We start from the raw sequence: 22,978 nt of genomic DNA, 5'->3' as shown, positions 1-22,978 counted from the left end.
GGATGGGCTACAACAGCAGAAGACCACGTCGGGTTCCACTTCTGTCACACAAGAACAGAAAGCTGAGGCTGAAGTGGGCACAGAATCACCAAAACTGGACAGCTGAAGACCTGAGAAACATAGACTGGTCTGATGAATCTCGAGTTCTGCTGAGGCACACAGATGGTAGAGTTAGAATTTGGTACCAACAGCATGAATCCATGGACCCAACCTGCCATGTGTCAATAGTCCAGGCTGGTGGGGGTTGTGTAATGGTGTGGGGAATGTTTTCTTGGCCCATTAATACCAATCATCGCTTGAATGCCACAGCCTATTTGAGTATTGTTGCTGACCATGTGCTTCCCTTCATAACCACAATTTACCAGCTTCTAATGGTTTCTTCCAGCATGATAATGTACCATGTCACAAAGCAAAATTCGTCTCAATCTGGTTTCAGTGTTCTTCAGTGGCCTTCCCAGTCACTGGATCTGAATCCAATAGAACACCTTTGGGATGTGGTAGAATGGGGGATTCACAGCATGCAGCAATTATGTGATGCAATCAACATGGACCAGAATCTCAAACAAATGTTTCCAACATCTCATGGAATCCACACCACGTAGAATTGAGGCTGTTTTGAGAGCAAAGCGTGGCCCTACCCAGTATTACTACAGTGTTCCTAATAAAGTGCTCAGTGAGTGTATGTATTTGTCAGTATTTTCAACTAAATGCCAAATGAAATAATTGAATTTCAAAATGCTTTTTAAAGAGTGTCTTAGTGCAGTCTAATTTTGTTAATTGATTAAAAAAAAATAACTTATTTTGCTTATGTTAATTTAATTAATCTAATGTATGCATGACACTCATTCCCAAGCAGTGAACAGAAAGAATTTCCAGAAATGATACATAACCCAATGAAGTTATTTCCACTGGTCACTTTATAGAAAGTAAAATTATGGTGTAAACTTTCAAGACGCATACACGTTTGATTTTTTTCCTCTAGTTTTTCACCTGTGTCTGACTTGCCGACCCAAACAAATTGCATCCCAGACCTGATCTGTTGCAAAATCTGCAGGCTTCTCCTCACTCACACACTGCGAGGCACGACATTCAAACTCTTTTTGCATTTAGTCTATCTACAAATTTCCTTTGGCCTATGACTTTGATGTGTTAGTTGAGAAGGAGGTGTAGTAAGATAAGAGTTAACTGTCATTGCACTGGCACTGAAATTTTGTTTAGCAGCAATCCTGCCAACATGCAGTTACGACATAGACTACGCAATTTAAGAAATAAAGTACAGTATAAAGTATATAAATACAGGCTTAGTGCAACTGGTAGGGCATATACAGTGCCCTGATCCATCGTTTCATATTCATCTTTTGATTTCAATCCCAAATGCCTTCAGTGTATTGCAAAAACAAAAGAACCGGCCTTGTTGTTCCAGTACTTTTGGAGGTATAATTTATGACTTACCTGTCAATGTTCTACTGCTTCATACCTACTTAAATGTTGTGGGTAATGATACACTGTTCAGTAAGTTCACTGTACTGCACATACAAAATTGTAGACCACCAAGTCAGACTCTCATCAATAACCCCTTCTGGTTTCTACTTTTAGGTCTAGGAACATAGCAAATAAGAGCTAGTCCAGCCAGAATACTAGCTATTGAGCTACCACATTAATAGGAACGCTTGTCCACCTGCTCATTCATGCAATTATCCATCATGTCACAGCAGTGCAATGCGTAAAATCATGCAGATACAGATGAAGAGATTCAGTTAACGTTCACATCAAAAATCAGAATGGGGAAACTGCTGATTTTCACAAACATCAGTCTGTAGAGTTTACAGAGAGAAATGGCCAGTGAGTTGCAGATCCATGAGTGTAACGCTTTGGTGAAGGTCAGAGGAGAATGCCTCTTGACCTGTATCTGCATGATTTTCTGCACTGCACTGTTGCCACATTGGACAATAGCATGAATGAGCAGGTGTACAGGTGTTAATCTTAAAATGCCAGTCAGTGGATATAGTAATAGTTTAAAAGAGCAAAAAGAATTGCATTTGCAGTGAAAACTGGACAAATCTCCACTTTTTTCCCCCCAAAGCAACTCCACCCTCTATTGAGCTATGTTGAAATTTTGTGAAAATGGGCAGGGCTGCTAGTTCTGTTTCAGCCGGGTGCTAACTTCTGGGTCAGAAAAAATCTAAACATAATCCTGAAGTAAAGAAATTAGCCAGATCCAACACATGGAAAAATTGTAAATCACAGTTTCTATAAGATGTCTCTGAAATTAAATAATTAAATTAAATTACAAACTGCATCCTTTACATACTCGATCATAATCCACAGACTAACTTGAGAACGTTATATTGTGATACTCATTTTTTTTAGGCTTTCTAAGACTAGTTTGGACCACCTCCTGGATGCAAGTCTCACAGCAGAAGCTGGGTTAAAAAAAATATAATAAAAAAAACTCTCAAAGCAAAAATGATGAGCAGAATTTTTTTTGAGACAAATGTTGGAACTACAGACAGCTAATTTGTCATTCTGTCAGCTGTACTGATTGCTGACTGGGACTTTAATTCCACATCGGTCTTTTTAATAAATGACTCCTTCCTATATTCCCGAAGCCCACATCACCCTCACAGAATGTCTTCAGTCTTCTATACAGGGCTGTGCTCGGCGTGTCAGCTCTTCATAGCCTTTTTCTTTTTGTTCAAACAGTTTCAAGTGCACGTTTGAACACTTTTCATACCGTTGAGATGGAGAGAGCGCATCAGCTTCTCCAAAAGTGTCCGTGTAAAATGTTTAACATAAAAAAAAAAAAAAAGAAACATTATACAAAAATAAATGACAAATCACCGCACCATTTGAACAGCTTTAGGCACTTGGTATCAGATTATGAGCGCACACTGTAATAGAGAGAATCGTAACCATAGTACAGAGTGATAATGTAATCGTACACACCTTAACAGTTCTATCTGGATCACTTCGTATAAGCATTAATCACAACCATGAAATTTAGGAATCTGTAATGAGCGTATTTGTACCTACCAATGCATACAACTATACAATTCACAAGACATGACATATTTCTCTGAAAAGTAGACACTTTTTTTTTTTAAATAAATACAACTGGAAGACTTGGTGTGAAGTGGTGTGAAGCCTTTTGTTTCCAGACAGCGTCTATTACAGTCAACGTACACAAACTTTCATTATTCTGAATGACCAAGAACCATTTAGTCGTAAAAAGGGACATGAGGACAGTGTTTGCAGTCCAGCTAGCTCTGGGTAAACCTGTTCAAGAAGTCGCATCATCATCAGGGGTTTGTACGTTTGTACATGGATGTAAAGTGCTGAGTCTGTTGAAATTTCAATCATACCTTTTATATCAACTGTCTATAAATACCAAGACCTAGTGCCAAATGCTGCAAGCTGTTAAAATAGGGACACAACAATCCTTCTAAAGTCCGTCGTAAACAGTCATTTATGTGCATTGTTTTAATTATAAAAAAAAAAAAAAAAAACACACATTCTTCTCCTCAGGAATTACATCACAGGCTGGAGGTGTGTAGAGCTATGTGTCCAGACCCTCAGGCCTTACTGACTCTCCCACCGCAATGTCCTTGTGTCCTGCACTCTCCCCTGAAAATATTCACAGGGCGAGACGCAGTGCAATCCCAAAACTCCTGTAAACTTGTGAAAAGCGAAAACGTCGTACAGTTCCCAACAGTCTCATAGCTGCCGTCATGATCACTCCTTAATTGCTTCTTCGGGTGAGTCCACTTTAACAGAGTTCTGCTGGAGAGCGAAGCCCTACGTCTTTTCCTCTCGCTCTGTTTTGCGGCGTGTGATGTTCCGGGGCTTGATCTTGAGAGAGAGCTCCCACAGCGCCTCCTCAGCGAGATGGTCACTGAAGTCGTTGAAGAAGGACACGATGTCTTCGTTGTGTTTGAGCTCATAATGTCTAGAAGAGAAAAGGTTTACCGAGGGTTAAAATGACAAGTGCAGCAGGAAGAAAGAAATATTCACACACAGGATGTAAAAGGGTGCTGCCAGCTTGTCAGCAAGTTCAATATTTTCTTATAAACTCCTGAAGTGTTTTATTCCTCTTATATCCCAGCAATTTGCCGATGATTACAATTTCTATTAATTAAATGAACGACATAAAGAACGACATGCAAAACAAGTTAGCAACAAATAGTTATTCCTTCACCGATCACTTTTTTGCTCTCAGATTATATATATATATAAAAAAAAAGCCTTTCTTCCCCTCAGGAATTACATCACAGGCTGGAGGTGTGTAGAGCCATGTGCCAATCAATGTTACCGAGAAATCGTGACGGGAAAACCTGAATGTTACAAATCACTGACACTGGAGACTCCTTCCATAAATGTTAAATAAATATCTCCTTCCAAAGATTTTCACCATCACTATCAATGCTTACATGTTTTTCTCTGAGCCCTATAGCTGTTACTATAGAAACAATCATGTATTAAAACGAGCGCAATAACATAAACCTATGATTTGCTTTAGTAGCAGCTGGAACAACTGTCTGAGCTGCTGTTACAGAAAATTAATTAAAAATTAAAATTAATATCAGAATTGAGAAATCAGCAGCTGCGGTATAACACACTATTTGAGGTATATTCGGTACTTCTTAAATATATTGCTACTCTTTTATGTCTGGTTCCCGCATTTGGTCATAAGTGAACGCAAATATTTGCACCAGACTGTAGGGAATGAGGGATCGCCTGCGATTTCTAAAGAAACGTCCGGTGAAGAGATTACACTGGACCCCAGTTTCCTGGTACCATTTAAGTGTTCTCCATGAACAACCTATGTCAGTGTGAACAGAAGAATCGGATTTGTAATATAAATGAAGCTGCAGCTCAAAAGTGAGAGTATAAAACCGCACATTAAATTCACCTCCCTTCAGTAAAACTGGTGCATGTGAGATAAATGCTACAAGCGTATCATCTTTGTCAGTGATGCAATGCTCTTTGCTTGTGACGCCACTGAAAACACTCACACTTGCTGGAAGCGCCGCATGCTGTCAAGGATGTTGAACTGCTGCCAGCGTTTCGAAAAGTTCACCTTCCTTTCGATGAAGTCAGGATTCCCAAGGTGCACAAAGGTTAAGTCCTGAAGGATGAGACCCCTGCGTTTGCAATAAATAAAGAGGATTTCAAACATTAATTAAAAACAAGATGAAACGACTCTACAGAAGTCTTTTGAGAAAGCCTCTGCGATGCTGCACGTACAGGTACGGTATACAGGGAGGCTCGACGTCTGCCAAGGCTGCTCTGTACGCCCGGAACGACGAGGAGCTATCGATTAAAGTGCAGTACTCCTCCAGACCCTAACACACACAACGTCACATCATAAACATCAACCAACACAACAGGAGCAAACAGGCTTGCTTTCTGAAATATGGATCTGTGTGATGATGGCTGACCTCTGAGGTTTGCTTCTGCCACTCCAGTCTCCGTATAGGCGCTGAATCCAGAGCCGACAGTATTGCCAAGTAGGAGTTAAAGTTATTGAGTTTTCGTAAGTGCTGTGGGAAAGCGGAAAAGCTCAGTCATCTCATTTTACTTTGCAGATACTGTGACGATAAATGAACAGATTCATTTTACCTTCATGATTTTGATAAACTTGAGGAGGAGTTTTTCTCGGTCTTGGGCTTTTTCTTGCTGGATTATTATAGAACGCACCCTTGAGGAGAGATTTGGGAAAAAGGGTGAATGAGATGTGAATGTCTCCAAGCACAAATGAGAATGAATGATGGCCTCTGTTGCCACTGCAGCAGAATGGCAGCAAAACACTGGAACTGCGTTTTTTTTCCCCTCACATCCACAGAACCAGTACCGAAGAGTCCAGGTGTACAATGTTTGGCAGCCACTCAAGAGAATTATCAACAGGTACTAAAAGTGCTCGGTGGCAGGACTTGCTGGTATGTGTAACTAATTGTTGCTAAATAACTGCATATACATTGGGGTTAGAGACCACTAGTGAAAATGCTTCTATTCTGCATTCTTTTCAAGTTTAACAAAAAATTACAACTTTAGCAAAATGCCTTGTTTCGTTATCATCTAAAAAGAGAAAAAGAAGAGACTGGTAAAGGAGTGACTGTTATACTGAAGGAATAGCTGCTATTCTTATGTGATAAGTGATACAGTAATATTATATGTAACTAAAAACAGATAAAAAGTATGATGTCATTATTTAATAAATACATTTTTAAAATAGGTAAACTATTCTAGCTGTGATATGAATAAAACCCTACGGGATGTGCTGTTATAGAAAAATAATCCAGTAAATTTTCTCCTATCAGCACAGTACATTGTGCTTTGTTTTTTTTTTTTTTTTTCTTTTTCAATTATTGATTGACATGTGACACTAAAAGCAAAGATGAACTCAAATATTAAAAAAAAAAAAAAAAAAAAAAAAAAAAAAAAAAAAACCTTTTACCAGCATGAACATTTAAACTAAAAAAAAACAAACAAACAAAAAAAAAATGTGGATTTATATTTCAACACAATGTGGAATTGTTTTTTTTAATTTAAAAGTTTTTTTTTTTTAATAATTTAATAGTTAATAATTTTATAACTGATGATGAAATGATGATGCAGTTGTTTCTATTGAACCGAGAATAGAACTAGAAACCCAATTTCTGTTAGTTCCAGTTTGGGCCAGTTTCATTTTCTTTTTGAATGTGCAGTGGGAAAATGGCCAATAACAGTCATTATAAAAAAGAAAAGAAAAACAAAAAAGAACTGGATCATACCAGTAAGACATGTTATTGAAGTGTTCTGTGAACTGGGTGAGATTCGGGCTCTTCTCTTCATTCTGTTCTTTTGCCCACAGCAGAACTTCAGGGATCTACAGACAGAAGTTTCATGTGTCAGAGAAACTGCTTCCATTTCACAGATTACTTTACTGTTCTAAACAACTTTTCTACCCTAGTGATAGCTATAAACCTGACACACTTTGCATCACTTATATACGGGATATGTAAAGCTTAAAATGCTGCTGTTACTGTGTTTATATCAGCAGCTTTAAATTAGAGGAAAACTGATTTATAAAATATTTGGTAATGCTAGCCTTAGTACTAAATAACATGCTCATATAATATTAATAAATCATGTCATAACACTTCTCTGAGAAATCGTGGGTATCACAATATCATACAAACACAGATTGCAGGCAGCTGTTTTGACATTGTGCTGATTATTTAAAATTGTAACATGGCAATATTTGATCTTTTTTCTCTTTTTCAGTGCTAAGCAATTTATTTTTGTATTTGTCAAATCCAATTTTGTATTTTGTCAAACACAGCTTTTCAGTTCACAAACATTCAAGTTAGCAAACCCATATATCACAACACAGAAATATTGTGTACACTAGAATGTTTTAAAGTATTGTGATTTGATATTTTTGTCATGCTGCCCAGCCCTAAATATTTCCTTCTACACTGCAGTGTACGTAAGTAATTACTGTAGATGTAGTAAAAGCTAAGGAAACTACATCAAGTTTCTAGAGAAACAGGGCATTTCAGACAAAAGTCCTGCATCTAAAGCTGTAGAAGGTGAAACCCTCCATCTGAGTTTTGACTTTTTAAGAATGAAGGAGAGAAAACTGACATCCATGATAAGTTATTATGAGCCAGCAGGATAACTACCTCTATTTTGTAGAACAGCTCTGCGTCCAGGAGAGTGAGCTGGTCTGCAATCTCATGGCTACGGAAGTCATGAAGAGTACCAGGCCTATGAAAATGACGACATCAGTCGATCAGGAACAAAAGAAACCTGTTCATATGTTAACCAAGACAAGCTTGTCCATCGCTAAACCAGTATAAATCCATATCACTAAACACAAATGGCTTCACAGGTTAAAACAACAGCAGTGTGTGAATCTCAGAAAACCGTTAGAACCAGAAGCTCCCACAAAGTCCCAGCTAGGAGATAAGAGGACACTCAGGTGTGTATTCACCTGGCGGCAACGCTGCGAGCAGCTAGAGTCTTCAGCGAGTTAGTGTAGCTCAGCAGCTTCTTCTGCTCCACTTTATCCAGAATGTTCTTGCGGAGGATGCGGGCCAGACTGAGCTCCCCGCTACACACCAGACTGACCACCAGGTCCATCAGGTGCTTCAGAATGTCTTCTGTCAGCTCCACCAAACTGGCGTGCACACACACACACACACACACAAAAAAAAAACCCTCTTCTGATTAGCATCCTTCACTCACAATAGTCAAACTCCAGAACTGAGAGTCAGCTGTCTGTAAGAGCTTTACATACATATAAGTGAGGAATAAAACTCTTGAGGGTATGCTGTTATAGGAAAATAATCAATGAAGAGGTGATGTGATGCAGGCAGGGGCAAAGCAGAGTTACTGTTCCCCCCATGAAGTGTTATCACGTCCTGAAGTTCTTTTATTCCTCTTATACCATAGCAATTTGCCAATGATTACAATTATTTTTATTAATTAAAGAATAATGTTTACTTGTCATCCATTTATAGTTATAGTTAACGTTATTTCCCCATATGAGGATGGGTTCTCTGTTGAGTCTGGTTTCTCTCAAGGTTTCTTCCTATCACCATCTCAGGGAGTTTTTCCTTGCCACCGTCGCCCTGCTTGCTCATCAGAGACGTCACACACACACACACACTTCACTTTACTTTTGTTCGTGTAAAGCTGCTTTGAGACAATGACCTTTGTAAAAAGCGCTATACAAATAAAAATGAATTGAAAATGAATTGAATTGAACGTTATGAATCCAGTTACTTTCTGTTATCACATTTGCAGTATAGCATCTTTAAACAGCATCACCAGCCTCTCTTTTTGCTACAGAGAAACCAGAAAGCTCTCAGTGTCAGAAAAAGCCGAGAACTTAAAGGAACAGCTTTATCTTATAGCTTGATTATACAAACTACTGTCACTGGAGACTCCTTCCAAAAACGCTAAATAAACATTTCCTCACAGAAATTACACAGAAATCTTCACCATATCAATAATTACACACATTTTTTTTTTTAAGTCCATTCATGTGATGTGCTACTACACAATATGCAAGTTGTTACTATAGACACAATAATGTATTAGTAAAAGCATATTAATATAAACTTGTAATTTTCCTTATAGCTGGAACTACTGTCAGACCTGCTGTAATAGAAAATTAACACCTTCTGACCAATCAGAATGGAGAATTCAACAATGCTGTGGTATAAATGACTTAACGAGCTGTGTTAAATTGTAGACACAGATTAAGACCACTGTCTATATGATAGATATTTAAGTGAACAGGGAAAGCAGATTTATAACAATGGACACACTAGGAAAATCTTCAATTGCATGTTTTGTGCTTTTGGACTCATTAATTATTTACTCACCAAAGCTCGTCCACAACACGCACCAGCACAAAGAAGGTGTTTTTACTGACTCGCTTCTTAATGGTGTCTGAACTGTGAGAAAATCTAGTATATGTGTTGAGTGGTTAAGAAAAAATAAATAATTTTTAAAAATTAATTTTTTCATCAGTCACAAGCAAACAGACATCATTTCTCAACTGCTACTGATTATCTGAAATAATAAGCAGTTAGAGCAGTTATTTGTAAATCACATCTTTGTTTTCTTTCAAACAGAAGCAGAACGTGCAGATATGTGGCACCATGCTGAGTTCCCGCTCTTCTCAGAATCCTCTCATATGGAAATGTATTTTTGTTCTACAGTCAGACTTTTCTCACAGCACTGAAAGGATATCTATAGTGGAGCTTCTTAATGAGGTCCTCTGGGGTTAGGAACGTCCTGTACGTCGTCAGGAAGGCTTCACAGTATAAAACCAGATCTGCCGCAGAGAACACACACTTCGTTAACATAAAAAATACACGAGCCTACACGCCTTTCATCCCTTCCACCTAACTGAGCAGAGGCAAAAAAAAGTGCTTCTTTTTCCTGGAATTGGAGGTGGAAAAAATCCTAAAAATGTTTAGGATGTAATATTCTCCACCAGGGGGTGCTATAAGCCCACAAATGACTTGCACCAATTTTCCATTTTTACAGTATCACACGAACAGGTGGTTTTCATCAGGTGTCAGATTATTTGTGGTATACATGCTGCACTCTCCATAGCGCACAACATAAAGTTCAGAAAGCTAGGATGTAGCAAAGAAAGCAGACATATTTTTTCTCTACAGGAAAAAAAAAAAAGTTTGCTGCTACTTCTAAACATCCCTACGCACAATTAAACACAGATGAGTGTCTACTGTACCATATACTAGCCAGCAAGAGATATAACTAAGATTAGGCAGAGACCATACACATAGGCCATTTGGCTTTAAACAAAAGCACAAACAACAGTTCCAGCTACAAAAATATTCTGATAGCAGCTATTGGACAGCGAAAAACCATACTGGAAAGTTCAACTCATGTCTTGTCTTCATGATGCACTGATGATCATCACTCTAAAAATTCCAAGCATGCTCCATGCACCTAATTTTAATACAAACTGATTGCTTTGGTCTTTATTATAAGTGCCTGCTGTAGGGCTTGTGGCTGTTGTACGTGATCATTAGTAGGACACATGATCAAAACGTGTGTAGGCTAAACATGTGGCAGGAACTCAATAATTTACCTAAAACCACAGAGCGTAGCCTCTGTGACATGGCCTTCTAAAGTGCATCTATGCTTTATTGTGCCAATACTTGGTTTTAGTTCGGTTTTGACAAGAGACGATAGAAAAGAGAGCATCCTGAAAGCACAAAACCTCTTTCCCCCTCCACACGATATAATAGCGTCTTTACCGGATGGGATACATATGGGATATATATTACCTGGAATTATTTCTACTGGCCATTTCATAGAAGTGATGCATTTTATAAAAGTCATGTATTTTATAAAATAAGGTGTAATCTTTCCAGATGTGTGCACAAACACGTGAAAAAATTACTGACAAGAAATCTTTAGATGGGATTATAATCCTAGAGATGCTCTAGTAATAATTATATTACCCCACCTCCCTGTGTAAAACTAATCCGACCTGAGTAGGGTTTATGACTGCGCTTAATTACAATGCACCAGTTATCGTCAACTGAGAGGTTCCACCCTTCTGTGTGATTACTGCTAAATATACGCATTTTGTATCGTTAAAAAAATGGTGATATTTGTTTGAGTTTAAGGAACATATGAAGATTTACCAGATATATGGGGGACAAGTGCTGACAACTGATTGTACGCGAGCGCCTTTGCTTGAGATACTCCAATACCACGTTTCATTTTGGCGTTATTCAACATGCATGATAGTTTCTTCACATAGCATGTAACTACTGCTGAAAAGTGCTGTGCGAAAGTTGAAAACATTTGAACTTTAGCTTTCCGTGTGCATACACGTGACAAACTCTGTGTTGTACTGTACAACCCATAATATGCAGGAAAGCAAAGAGCAATATATGATGCAACTCATCGTGGTGACTGAGAACTTTACACCCACTGAGTCCAATCTGTTTTTCAGAGTAAGAATTTCCCAAAAAATGAAAGGAACCATGCACTCATTCTCATATGTACATGCATTTGCACACAGAGACTGGAAAGCGTTCATGCACACACAGGCGCACATGCTGGTTGATGTAAATTAATATTACCTTTGCGATCCGTTTCTGTTGCATGAACTAATAAAATATCCCCTGATCCCGCTCGGACATCTGGTCCATCATCATTCTGTTTCAGAGAGAAGAAGAAAAAAAAGTTTTAAATAAGAACTGAGCAAATCTTCTTTTGCATCTGTAACACCTAAGCAATGCGTGGGTGTTGGTTGTTGGCTCATCTGCCATACTGCAGATAAACAGGTTGTATAGATTGAGGTTAGAGATGAGCAAAAGTGTGTCTATAAATACACTCCGTGTGGACACTAGTCTGATTCAGCTCTCTCTGGGTGGGGGATGTGATATCTGCAGCTACTTTGACCTTGCAGCATTTCACACAATTTCCACTACTGGTCTGTGTAAGTACTAGATGTGTAAATGACACATCTGTATCTGCTTCCACAACTGTAGCTCTTTAGTGCTCCAAATATCCGTATCTGTATCCATATCCAAATCCAAAGTGGGTGTGGCCTAAAACAGAATTACTTTAAAAAGTAAATACAAACTCTGGAAACACTGCCAAACACTGGAAAGAAAAACAAACAAACAAACAAAAAAAACCTCAGAGGTAAAAATGCCAGGACTGTCAGCATGGTGTGTGTATTCTGGCTCTGACAGTTCCTCAACCTCAGCTACATCATTGCAGAGCTACGAGTGGGACTGTGTTTTTTTTAAATGCCACTCACGTAGTTACTATTTTGGTTTGTACCTGCCTGTGATATTTTCTTATGAATGGTAATTTCTCAGATGGTTCCCAAAATATAATAAGCTAGAAAGCCTAACTTATACCACTGTCACTAGGTAGCTACTGAGGACGCTATAAACGCTTCATGTCTGACTTATTCGCTCATACCTGCATTAACCTCTAGTGCTATGCAAGCTTGTTTTGAGAAAATATTACGCAGACTTATCTTGCAGCTGCGACATTTATCTCTCAGTTGTGAGGTAACATCACTCAATTCTTACTTTCTAATCCCATAATTGTGAGAAACTTTCACTCACCTGTGACTTTTTTTTTTCTTGCAGTTGTATAAAGCAAGGCACAAAGTTGCACTAACTCACAACTGCGAGATACGAAGTTAAGACATGACAAGAACATAATGCTGCATTTTTGTGATATACACTCGCAACTGCAAGTCACAGTTGTGTGATATAAACTCGTAGTTGCGAGATAAAAAGTTTCGATTGCGTGACAAACTTGCAATTGCAGAATAAAATGTAACAATTGCGTGATATAAACTTGCAGCTGTGAGATAAAAAGTCTCAGCTGAGTGATGTTAACTCGCAAAGGTCAGAAAAACCTGTGTAATATGCTCTGTGAAGCTTTCTGGCAAGCTTTAAAAAAAAAAAAAAGTGCTCCTCCTATTCATATCCGTATTTCTATTGATTCAGAGCACATTACTTGTATATTCTGAATCATGTATTCATATTAAATTATATAATTGCAGGTGTCTGACAGACAGGAGGCACTGCTGTGACAATATTCGTCCCTTGTTACAGCTATGGGTGAACACATGCTGGATAATGAATGGCGCTGACAAGACAAGAGCCATCGCGCACACACAATCCAGTTGTTCTCCAGCTGTGAGGTGTTAGAATACACTGATGAATCTGAGGGCGAGGCACTAACAGGGTGTTACCTCTTGCTTTAGTGTGATGCGGGCCATGATCTCATCATGATCCACTAGGGACAGCTCGTCCAGCTCCTCCGAGCTCAGGTCTGACTCTGCACACTTCTGCTTCCAGCTGAGAGGAAAAACAAACCCACATCAGAGGTGTGTATCAACAGCAAGCGCCAAGACAAACCCCACAAACACTTGTAGTACCTCCGTGTTAATTTATATGAAGTTTCTCAGTCATAGGTTAAGCCAGGTTTGTGTGAAGTAGCTGTTATTTTAGAAACAATAACATCTTAGACATAAGAATGTGATTTGTATTATAGCTGGCATTACTGTCAGAGCTGCTGATATAGAAAATTAATCAACGCCTTCTGACAGAGCAGAATCAAGAATTCAACAGAGCTGTGGTATAAAACATCACATCATCATACCAGCTGTTTGTTCACTGTCCCACTGTATTTTTAATAAACTGTTCTGTTAACCCTGAAAAATCTACAAGCATCAGTATTCTTGATAATAGCTTTCACGAGACAGTCTGGAATGTTCTGTCACTAAGAACTGCCTATTTTCACCGATTTCATTAACAGTTCCTTGTAACATGATGTCCTATGGAGAGCTGATAAAAATGCAAACTTCAAGATGCCTGAAGCTTGAACGTGTACAAAAGATATGTGACACTCCATGGCTCATGGGCAAAGTGTCTGAGGATATCTTGTTAAAAACAAAGTGCATTCTTGCTCTGCTCTCACCACTAATGCTTACAGAGTGAGAAGCGTGAGAAGTGTGGACAGAATGGAAGGTCACTTGCGCTACACTTAAGCTATGCACATGCAACACTTACGTGTCAGGTGGAAATTCTTTTAGCTTTCTCCAGCTTGTAAGATTACATCATTTATACATTGCGTGTTGTAATCCTGAGTATTAGCATTTAGAATAGCTGTGGTTCTATTTTCTAGCGTAGCTCACCTGTCCGAGTCAGTCGGCTCCTTGCTGTGGTCCGAGGCCGAGTCCTGGAGCGAGTCCTCCGTGCCGCAGTTGGGGTCCTGCCAACAACAGAGGCGCATTAAAACAACAACGCCAACCCATGGTGTTTGTGCTTGCCCTGCACAAATCAAACACACTGAGGGTGTTCATAAAAATAGGACAGCTCAGTGAATTAAACGACTAGCTGTGGTATTTCACTCAGCAGTGTTAACAGCAGCAGGTCAAGAAAACGACAAGAGGAGAAATGTGTCAGGAACAAGACGAACATCCAAATACAGCATTAATCTGAGTGAGTTGCTGGTGATGGAGGTACGACATTAATCAGCTTACTTTCACACCCCTGAGATCAAGGCACAAAGATGTCTGACAACCTCAATGTGTAAAGCATATGAATGGATCGGGAGCCTGCCAGTCAGTGCAGACTCTGTATTTATTCAGACAGCACTGGTGGGAAAACTCACACAATCTAATGCGCTATACAGAACGGCATAGTGAGTGTAATTTTCCAGCCAAAGGAAAAAAATAAATAAATAAAATAAATAAAAAAATTAGATTCACCATCAACAGCCTTATAGGCGTGAGTTGATTGACGATGGGAATGGGAAGCTGAGATAGATTCCGTACTGCAGTGGTTAATAAATTGGACAGTTTAAAGGCCAGAAAACGTGATGTCTACAGCTTTAAGGACTTTCATGTGGCAGATGACAGATCACTTTCTGCTCCTCATGTCTCTCTCCACTCCATATGAAGTCAGAATTCCTGCTTAGCCAGAAACTTAGTACGAGTAAAAACAGGCTACTGCTTGAACTCTGAAAGGTAATACACAACATGTCAGCTGTATTACTTAAACCCCACCCCCTCAGCAAAAAACCCAATTACATGGACGCATATGCTCATACAGGGCCCTCTGCTCAGGTAGTAATGGAGAAATGTGTAGCTGGTGCAACCTGGAAAAAAGTCTTTCCGTGTGATGGGAGCCAAAAATTACATTAATTTACGCCATATTTGTCATATCTTTAACAGCCATTTTAAACGTTATCTACACTGTCAATCTGTTTCTGGTTTATTGGTGTCTCTTCCTGTTCAAAGTCTGATGGCCATCAGACTTTACCAGAAGGACTATCACTTAGGTTTTTGTATGGCAGGTGAAAAATCTTGTGTCTCTCATGTGATAAGCTGATAAGCATAGTGACAAGAGAGCTTAAATTCAGCTACTGCAGGTCTGAATGAGAATGGCACCATTATTTTAACACAAACACATAAAAATTGACTAATAAATAAAACCAAAAATGTTCAGCCACCACTTTATGTATTAGTTCAGAAAAATAAAAACATCTACAGTACTTCACTGTACTGTAACGTATAAGTGACAAATAAAGGCTTCTATTCTATTCTAGTCGTCTGTTCACATGTTGCCTTCTCCACAGCATTAATCTTCACTATATATATATATATAGTGTGTATATATGTGTGTGTGTAATCACTTTCTTTTTTTAACTAACGCTACAGTGCAGTGCATTACAATCGAAAACTGTAATGCTGTTACTCTGAACAAAGTTAAAAGGGTCAGATGACAGCAACAGGAATATTCCAGCCATATTAATATTATTATTAAAATATTGCTATAATAATAAAAAAGACAAAATGTAGTTCCAAAATACAATAGTTAAGCCCCTGCCCCAATGACACTATCATCAATCGGTAAATGTTAAAAGACCCAACTGGACGATGGTAGATTAAATTGAAAAAATGGCAGAGTATATTGCAGAAATACATAGCAGAAAAGTTCAAACTTTGTTTCAGAGCAGGCTCGCTGATTGTGCTCCATAGAGGGTTGTTCTAGTGCAAATAAGACCGTCAAGAATGTCAATAGCTTCATTATAAAAATGCTGCAGCACCCTCCACCCAGGTTACCCAGGCTGCAGAATACAAACATTGACTCTCCAGGGCGCATGAGAGGAACACAAGCACGGCACAAGCAGCACACAGCAGAGCACAGGGGTATAAACTCAGAGCTCTTTGGCTGCAGCTCGAGCAGTGTGGCTCCTGCTACTTACACCGTTCGAGAGCGGCAGGTCTCCGTTGGCTTGGCTGGATGAATACAGATTGACGTACCCACCCTCGTCACTAGCATTCTGGCTCTACAGAAAGAAGGAGCAGAGGCGGAAAGGCGTCAGATAGAAAGCAGAAGCGGGATGTAGGCCTGGAGCCTACCTTAACACACCACGGACTGGGCTCCAGGCTTAAATGGTAATAGAAACTGAGTGAAAAAGAAAGAAAGAAGTAGCCAGAAAAAGCATGCAAGGCCAAAAAAAAAAAAAAAAAAAAAAAAAGAAATCAGGAAGTGCTAGAGCACACAGGATGCAGGAGCATCGCGTCAGCCGGTATCTGATTACAAACTGAATTGATTAGGCTTATGTCCATTTCACTATGGCATGTAGTGATCCAACAACTTGATCAATGAGTTGCATTCACTGCGTGTGGAAATCAGCAAGGTTTTAAACACCTGTAGATAGACTGACTGTTTTTACCACCACACTCTTTATTAAACCGGGTCCTTTACCCAACTAGATCTTTGCAGAATGTCTAGGAAAAAGCACATAATAAACAGAAAACCCCAATTTTGTTCCATTTTTGGTGGCTGTTTTTCCAGAATTCAGCCACAGAGACATCTGATGGGTTTTCCCAGACAGTCACACCTAATACTGGCAATGGAGATGGACATATATAGTCTAGGACTAGGCTTAATCTGTCTCTGTGAGAATGCAACCGCTAAAGCATCCAAGACACATAGTTAGCATGCTCCCAGTCCTGAGGTGATGATTTTAATGTAGCGGTAGACAGACGAGGGCATTCTGTCATACTCTCCACTACTCCATCATCCACAAAACTGCCTGAATCTGTCAGTAAGAGGTAGGCCCAGGGGCTTAAAATAAAATCAAATTCTTGACTACTTGCTTCTTGTTTTCCATCATCTGCATGAGAGGAAAAAAAAACACACACACACACACACAAGGTTTTCTGTAACTCAGAACATGTAGTCTAGGAATATGGGTGCTCACAATATCTAAATAAGTCTACATTTAGGCAAAGAGTCAAATTAAAGCCCTTTTCCATGAGCAATGCTTGATGCTGGTGCTGATTCCAGAGCCTTTTCCACAACAATAGGTCTGATTCTCTGCAAAATTGGTCTGGTTCCAGCATCAAAATACTGCTGGTCTGGAACCAAGAACCATCGCCATGACAACAACAGAAGTTATTTTTTTGACCAGTATCAAAAATAAGATATGAACACAGCAGGGGTTGGAATATAACTAATACTGTTGAAAAATGTGAGAATTGAAACATTGCAACCATGAATCAGTGGCGCAATAAAACACCAAAATAAATTTGACTTCAGTTACTGAATGTACTCTCAAAACCAAGGGTACATGGTTATTAATTTAATAATGCATTCAGAAACTCGAACTGTGCAATGGTTCAGCTTTTAAACCGGTGGAAATATAGAAAGTTTGCTTGCTCCCTTGTCCAGCACAGACATGTTGTGAGTGAAAATGGTATATTATACATCACTCACATATCCAAATAAACACGATATTTCCCATCAAGTCAAAACAGGAAAAAATTCCGACATGAATCATGTTCACTTAAAGCCGCCATTGCGTCAGTAAGTGATTCCTGTTGGAGCGTGCTGAAACACAAACCCAGGGGTGTAAAAGGAAAAACAATTAACCTTCTGTCTGAATTCATCCAGACAAACTCTGACTCACCTCTGTGCGAGGTTTCCACTTTCTAAGAGCTCATGGCTTGAGCGAGCTTATATCTCCAAATGGAGACTGTAGAATATAACATTGATAATATGTATTGTAACCGTGTGTGTGTGTGTGTGTGTGTGTGTGTGTGTGTGTGTGTGTGTGTGGAGCTGTGATTCATATGAAGTGAAAGGAGCGCACTAACATTCCCGTATTGTGTGAACAGTGAGTAGTGTTAATAAGTCCAGAGAATAAGTGAGTGTCTACAAGTGGAGACACGTCAGTCACCTCTTACACTCTCCTGCTTTTACTCAGTGAATTACAGTTTTTCCAGTTCCTTGGTGTTTTCCCAATCCTAGTACTGAATTCCCACCTCCTGTCCATGGCAGAGCTTAGTGTTTTCTCTGCTTTAACACACCTCATCAAAATCAAGTAAGAAAAAAGGACTCTGTGGTTACTGTATATTCTAAGACACTTTCATCACGGATTCAAATGGTAACGTCAATAGCTATTTAATAGCCATTTATAAGAGATAGATTTTAAGAAATATAGTTTAAGTACAATTTAATTATAGTTATATACTATAAGAACTGTGCGGGTGTGTTGGATTGCACAATGATTGGCAGTGGCGTCTCCCCGGCAAAGCAAACAACCCGTCAACAGTGCTAGGAAAGCAGGAATGACGAAGCAGAGGGCACACCGTGAGTCAAAATTACACAGAAACTAGCATAGCATAGCACATCATCATACTGAGGGGGAAAAAAAAGAAAAGGAGGGAGAAAAAAAAAAAAAAAAAAAAAAGGGTTGATGGAAAATGGTGGAGCATTAAAAAAAGAAAAAACAAACAAAAAAAAAAACAACAAAAACAAAAAAACACCAGGCCTCGTTTATGAATCTTTTAGTAAATAGTATATAAATGTTTTCGTAGACCAAACCGACCTAAATATTCTTGACAGATTTCGGTAACGCTGATTTTCTTTGTACTCGTGTGTGTTTATAAATGCCATCAGCCATGATTTACGATGCGCTTTCACAGCACAGCTCATTTGCATTTAGTGACGTCCACAAAACTCCATAAAAGGCAAAGCTTACAGGGCTGAAAATGACAAAATGACAACTAAACGGCGTATACTAAATCTCCCAGTAATGCACCTCAGCCACTGCAGCATGTCAGCTACAACAATAGACACTACTTATTCCTCTTTTTATGGAGTGTGATTACTTCGTACTAATGTATAGATTTGTTTTGGTTTGCGTTCTTTCATTAAGGCATTAATACAGAATGACAACATTTCAGTAGCTTTGTGTGTATAATTGAAATAATTAAGCAATTTAAGCTTCTGTAAATCAGTATATCTAATAGGACTGCTAATTATACAATTTGAAGCTTATCAATCGAGGTTCACGCTGGTGAGATTTTTATATGGAAATCTACACAAACTCGGCTCTCAGGATACAAACATTTATTTCTGAATTAAACGAATTTTCATGAGTACAATATTTCTGTGAAAATGCTTCTATTAACGATTTACGAATAAATTCACTCAGATTCAGCTTCATTAATGAGGCGGATTGTTGTTTCTTTTTCAATCAAGAAGAATTAACAGCTATAGCTATAATAGTTTAACATATTATTAAGAGCTATAGTTAATAAAGAAGCCTGTAAGACACTAAAAATACACTAGAATAGATGCATACAATTATCACTCATCTTATTAGACCCATCACAATAAATCAAACTTGTGCAGTGACTGGGACTGAACACCACATTTCAGTGATCTCTCAGTCTCATATCACAGAAATAAAAGGCTCTAAGGGTTAGTAAGGAAGTGAAGGTGTGAGCACGAAGCAGGCAGGACTCACCGTGGCGGCAGGAGGAGAAGCCGGGCAGCCCAGAGAGGAGCTCGAGGCGGACAGACTGAGAGCAGCGTCCACCTCAGCAGAACCCGGGCCTCCACCCGGCTGCAGCTGGCACGACAGAGAGGAAGAGGAGGATGAGGAAGGAGACGCAGAGTGAGAGGAGGCCTGGGACAGGAAAGCAGCGGAGAGAAAAGGAGATTACAGAAGAGAAGCAGGGCAGATTGTGCACGAGAGTAACGTCATCAGATAAGCTGGAAATTTATAGGAATGAAAGCAAATGTAGTTCAAAGGAGGAGGCTGCTGAAAGAGAAGAAGGAGAGTTGAGGGATTATAAAGAGAAAAGGCTCATCATAACAGCGCGGTACAATCATTGTTAAAGAGGAAAGAAACAGAGGGATAACCCACACTGTAACAGTAAATCATGCCTGGTGCTGATCATCAATCGTACTTTAATTGCAATCCCTCTAAATTTAAAACATAACTGACCATCTATTTAGATTTATTTAATTTAACTCTAATTTCGTTAATATTTTAACATTTCAACAAGCACTCAGTATGACTAAGAAGCAATTTATACCTTTCAGTAAGGCATAAAACACAACAGGGCATGCTGTTATAGGAAAATTAATCAACAGCGGGGTGATGTGATGTTACTGTTTACCCATAACAACACATCCTGTGTGTGTGTGTTTTATTCCCCTTATACCACAGCAATCTGCCAATTATTACATTCTGTTTAAATTAAAGAACGACACGTACTTTTTATGCTTTTATAGTTACGTTGTGGAACGTCCATCAAACAGGTTATTGCTTGTGTTATAGCAACTATAAACATTCGCTCCGTTACCAGCCTCTTTTTTCTCTCTCAAAGTTAATAAGACAAAAAATTCTGCTAATAAGACAAAAAATGTACTACATCCTGAAGTCTTTCTCAATGTCAGAAAATGCACAATAGTTACAGCTTTAGAAAATTTCTATTAATAGATAATCAACGCCTTCTGACCAATCAGATTAGGGAAGTCTAAAGCAGTTTGGTGAAAGAATTTATAATGCAAAAGTAAAAGAAAATCCTGTTTAAAATGATTGCCAATCATTGTCAAATATTTTGTTCCTAAACAGACTAGAATAATCAAACAATCGCTCCATCATATAGCATTAAATAACTAGCATGCTGAATTTGCCTACTCCTGATTAAACACACACACACACACCCACACACACACACACACACACACACCTGTAGTTTCTCTTGCTGAGTCACACTGAATCCTCAACAATAAAGACTAAAGTGCAAGATAGGTCACATGGGAGATTAAAATAAAGCAGAACAATAAAAACAGGATCAGCATTTTTTTTTAACCGTAGATGCAGTGTGCAAATTGTGCGAAACTCAGCAGTCAGCACGGTGTACTGAAGGTCAGTCTTATCCTCAGGGCCTCACACAGATCGGAAGAGAACAGAGAAAAGCGCAGACAGGATTTTCGAGATTATTCTACTTCTCTCTCTGCAGAAAGTAAATCACTTCTTTAAACCACGCTTCTACACACGGGATAATGAATTGCGCATATCTGTTAGCTTTAATCCTGGAGGATTATAGTGTATATTCCTGTATAGAGCAGGAAAATAAAAACATTATCCCAAAGAAATTTTTAAAAAAGTCATAAATTCCACAAGAAAAAAAAAAAACTTTATGCACAAAATGAATCTAAGGCACTCTGATATGCAAGGAATACTTAATACTTACGACGGTGCTACAGGAAATAATATTTCATTAGGGATTATATTTTTTATTAATTAAAGACTAATATGGTGCACTTCTTATCTGTTTATAGTTACATTTAATGTTGAGGAACATCCATAAAATAAGTTAGCTCTTTCTATGACTTATAACAGCTATAAACACTCTTTCCCTCACAAGATTTTTTCTCTCTATCTTGAAATTAATAATAATAATAATAATAATAATAATAATAATAATAATAAAAAAATGACTTATAGTGTTACTGAGAAACCAAAAGGCAGAAGACTTTCCCGTAGCGTAAAACTTACTAACTGTTACAAAGCACTGATACTAGAGACTCCTTCCATAAATGTTTCTTAAAAGTCTTATTAGACAAAACCTCACCTCAACAAATATTATTTAAATACAAACACGGATTTAAATCGGTTTATTGTTAACCCTAGATATGTGGAGTGTCCTCATATTAGTCCCTGTGAATAGTGTATTAGAACGAATGCACTGATATAAATCTGTGATTTGAATTACAGCCAAAGCTACTGCTTGAGCTACTGCTATAGAAAATTAATCAACATCTTCCGACCAGTCACAATCAAGAATTCAACAGTGTTGTGGTGTATCAGCGATAACCTGAGAACAAAACCCAGACCTGACCTTGAACCACCTACTCCTGGGCTTGCGCTTCTCTCTAGAGGTTTGGTTCTTATTTTTATGTACATCGCTAAGGGGCTAATTAGTATCTGTCTCTTTCTCTCTCTCTCTCTCTCTCTCTCACACACACACACACACACACACACACACACACACACACACACACACACAGCATGTTCACAAACAACCACGCACACACACTGCCTGAGTCAGGAAGATGATGAAATGTAGAACAGACTCAGAACGAAAGAAAAAACAAAAGCGATGACACATCAGCGGCGTATCACACCAGCCAGTGCAGACTGGGCTTAATGAGAGCGCGCCTGCTGCGACACAGTAATCCAATGCAAAATGAGTATGATTAAATGCATAACTGCTGTTTACAGAGGGAGGGAGCCAAACACACCACTGTGCAAAAGTCTGGACGAGAAGAGCTGAAGGGCGCACACTAACTACTGCTGTCACAATATTAGAATATGCAGGCATTTTAAAGGCAAAAAAGCCACACTTTTCTACAATTAGTCATTAATCATCTAACTTAGGTCAAAACATGCGCTTCACAACATTGTGGGCTAAATGACCCATGTCGCTTGATGTAGAGAAACAGATTTGACTTTATGCATTACTATAATTTTATTTTCACATACTTTTAAATTATGCATTATGCAATAAAAATTAAAATAGATGCGACGGATATTACACGCAAGTAATATTTCCCATAAGCTGATTAGGTTAGAAATGAAGAAGTAGGCA

General features: G+C 38.7%; 1 protein-coding gene across 3 annotated transcripts in view; it reads right to left on the bottom strand.

Annotated features, from left to right (window-relative positions):
* Positions 1-2,467: 2,467 nt before the first annotated feature.
* Positions 2,468-22,978, bottom strand: part of rapgef1a (Rap guanine nucleotide exchange factor (GEF) 1a) — a 32,555-nt gene continuing 12,044 nt past the window's right edge. The window contains exons 11-25 of one of the 3 annotated variants that reach the window (XM_034306856.2): positions 19,840-20,001; positions 16,282-16,365; positions 14,207-14,283; positions 13,262-13,367; positions 11,622-11,697; positions 9,745-9,829; positions 9,375-9,467; positions 7,976-8,161; positions 7,665-7,749; positions 6,771-6,865; positions 5,620-5,698; positions 5,439-5,540; positions 5,245-5,342; positions 5,013-5,141; positions 2,468-3,946 (exon numbers count right to left, since the gene is read on the bottom strand). In XM_034306856.2, coding sequence (XP_034162747.2) covers positions 3,796-3,946; positions 5,013-5,141; positions 5,245-5,342; positions 5,439-5,540; positions 5,620-5,698; positions 6,771-6,865; positions 7,665-7,749; positions 7,976-8,161; positions 9,375-9,467; positions 9,745-9,829; positions 11,622-11,697; positions 13,262-13,367; positions 14,207-14,283; positions 16,282-16,365; positions 19,840-20,001 — 1,608 coding nt within the window. In that variant the 3' untranslated portion in view covers positions 2,468-3,795. The remainder of the gene's footprint in view (positions 3,947-5,012; positions 5,142-5,244; positions 5,343-5,438; positions 5,541-5,619; positions 5,699-6,770; positions 6,866-7,664; positions 7,750-7,975; positions 8,162-9,374; positions 9,468-9,744; positions 9,830-11,621; positions 11,698-13,261; positions 13,368-14,206; positions 14,284-16,281; positions 16,366-19,839; positions 20,002-22,978) is intronic. The other 2 variants (XM_034306857.2, XM_034306858.2) reach the window with 2 other exon arrangements.

This window comes from Pangasianodon hypophthalmus, chromosome 8 (genome assembly GCF_027358585.1).
Source record: "Pangasianodon hypophthalmus isolate fPanHyp1 chromosome 8, fPanHyp1.pri, whole genome shotgun sequence".
Lineage (NCBI taxonomy): Eukaryota > Metazoa > Chordata > Actinopteri > Siluriformes > Pangasiidae > Pangasianodon > Pangasianodon hypophthalmus.
Note: the sequence above shows the minus strand (reverse complement) of the source record. Positions and strands in the feature narration are given on the sequence as shown.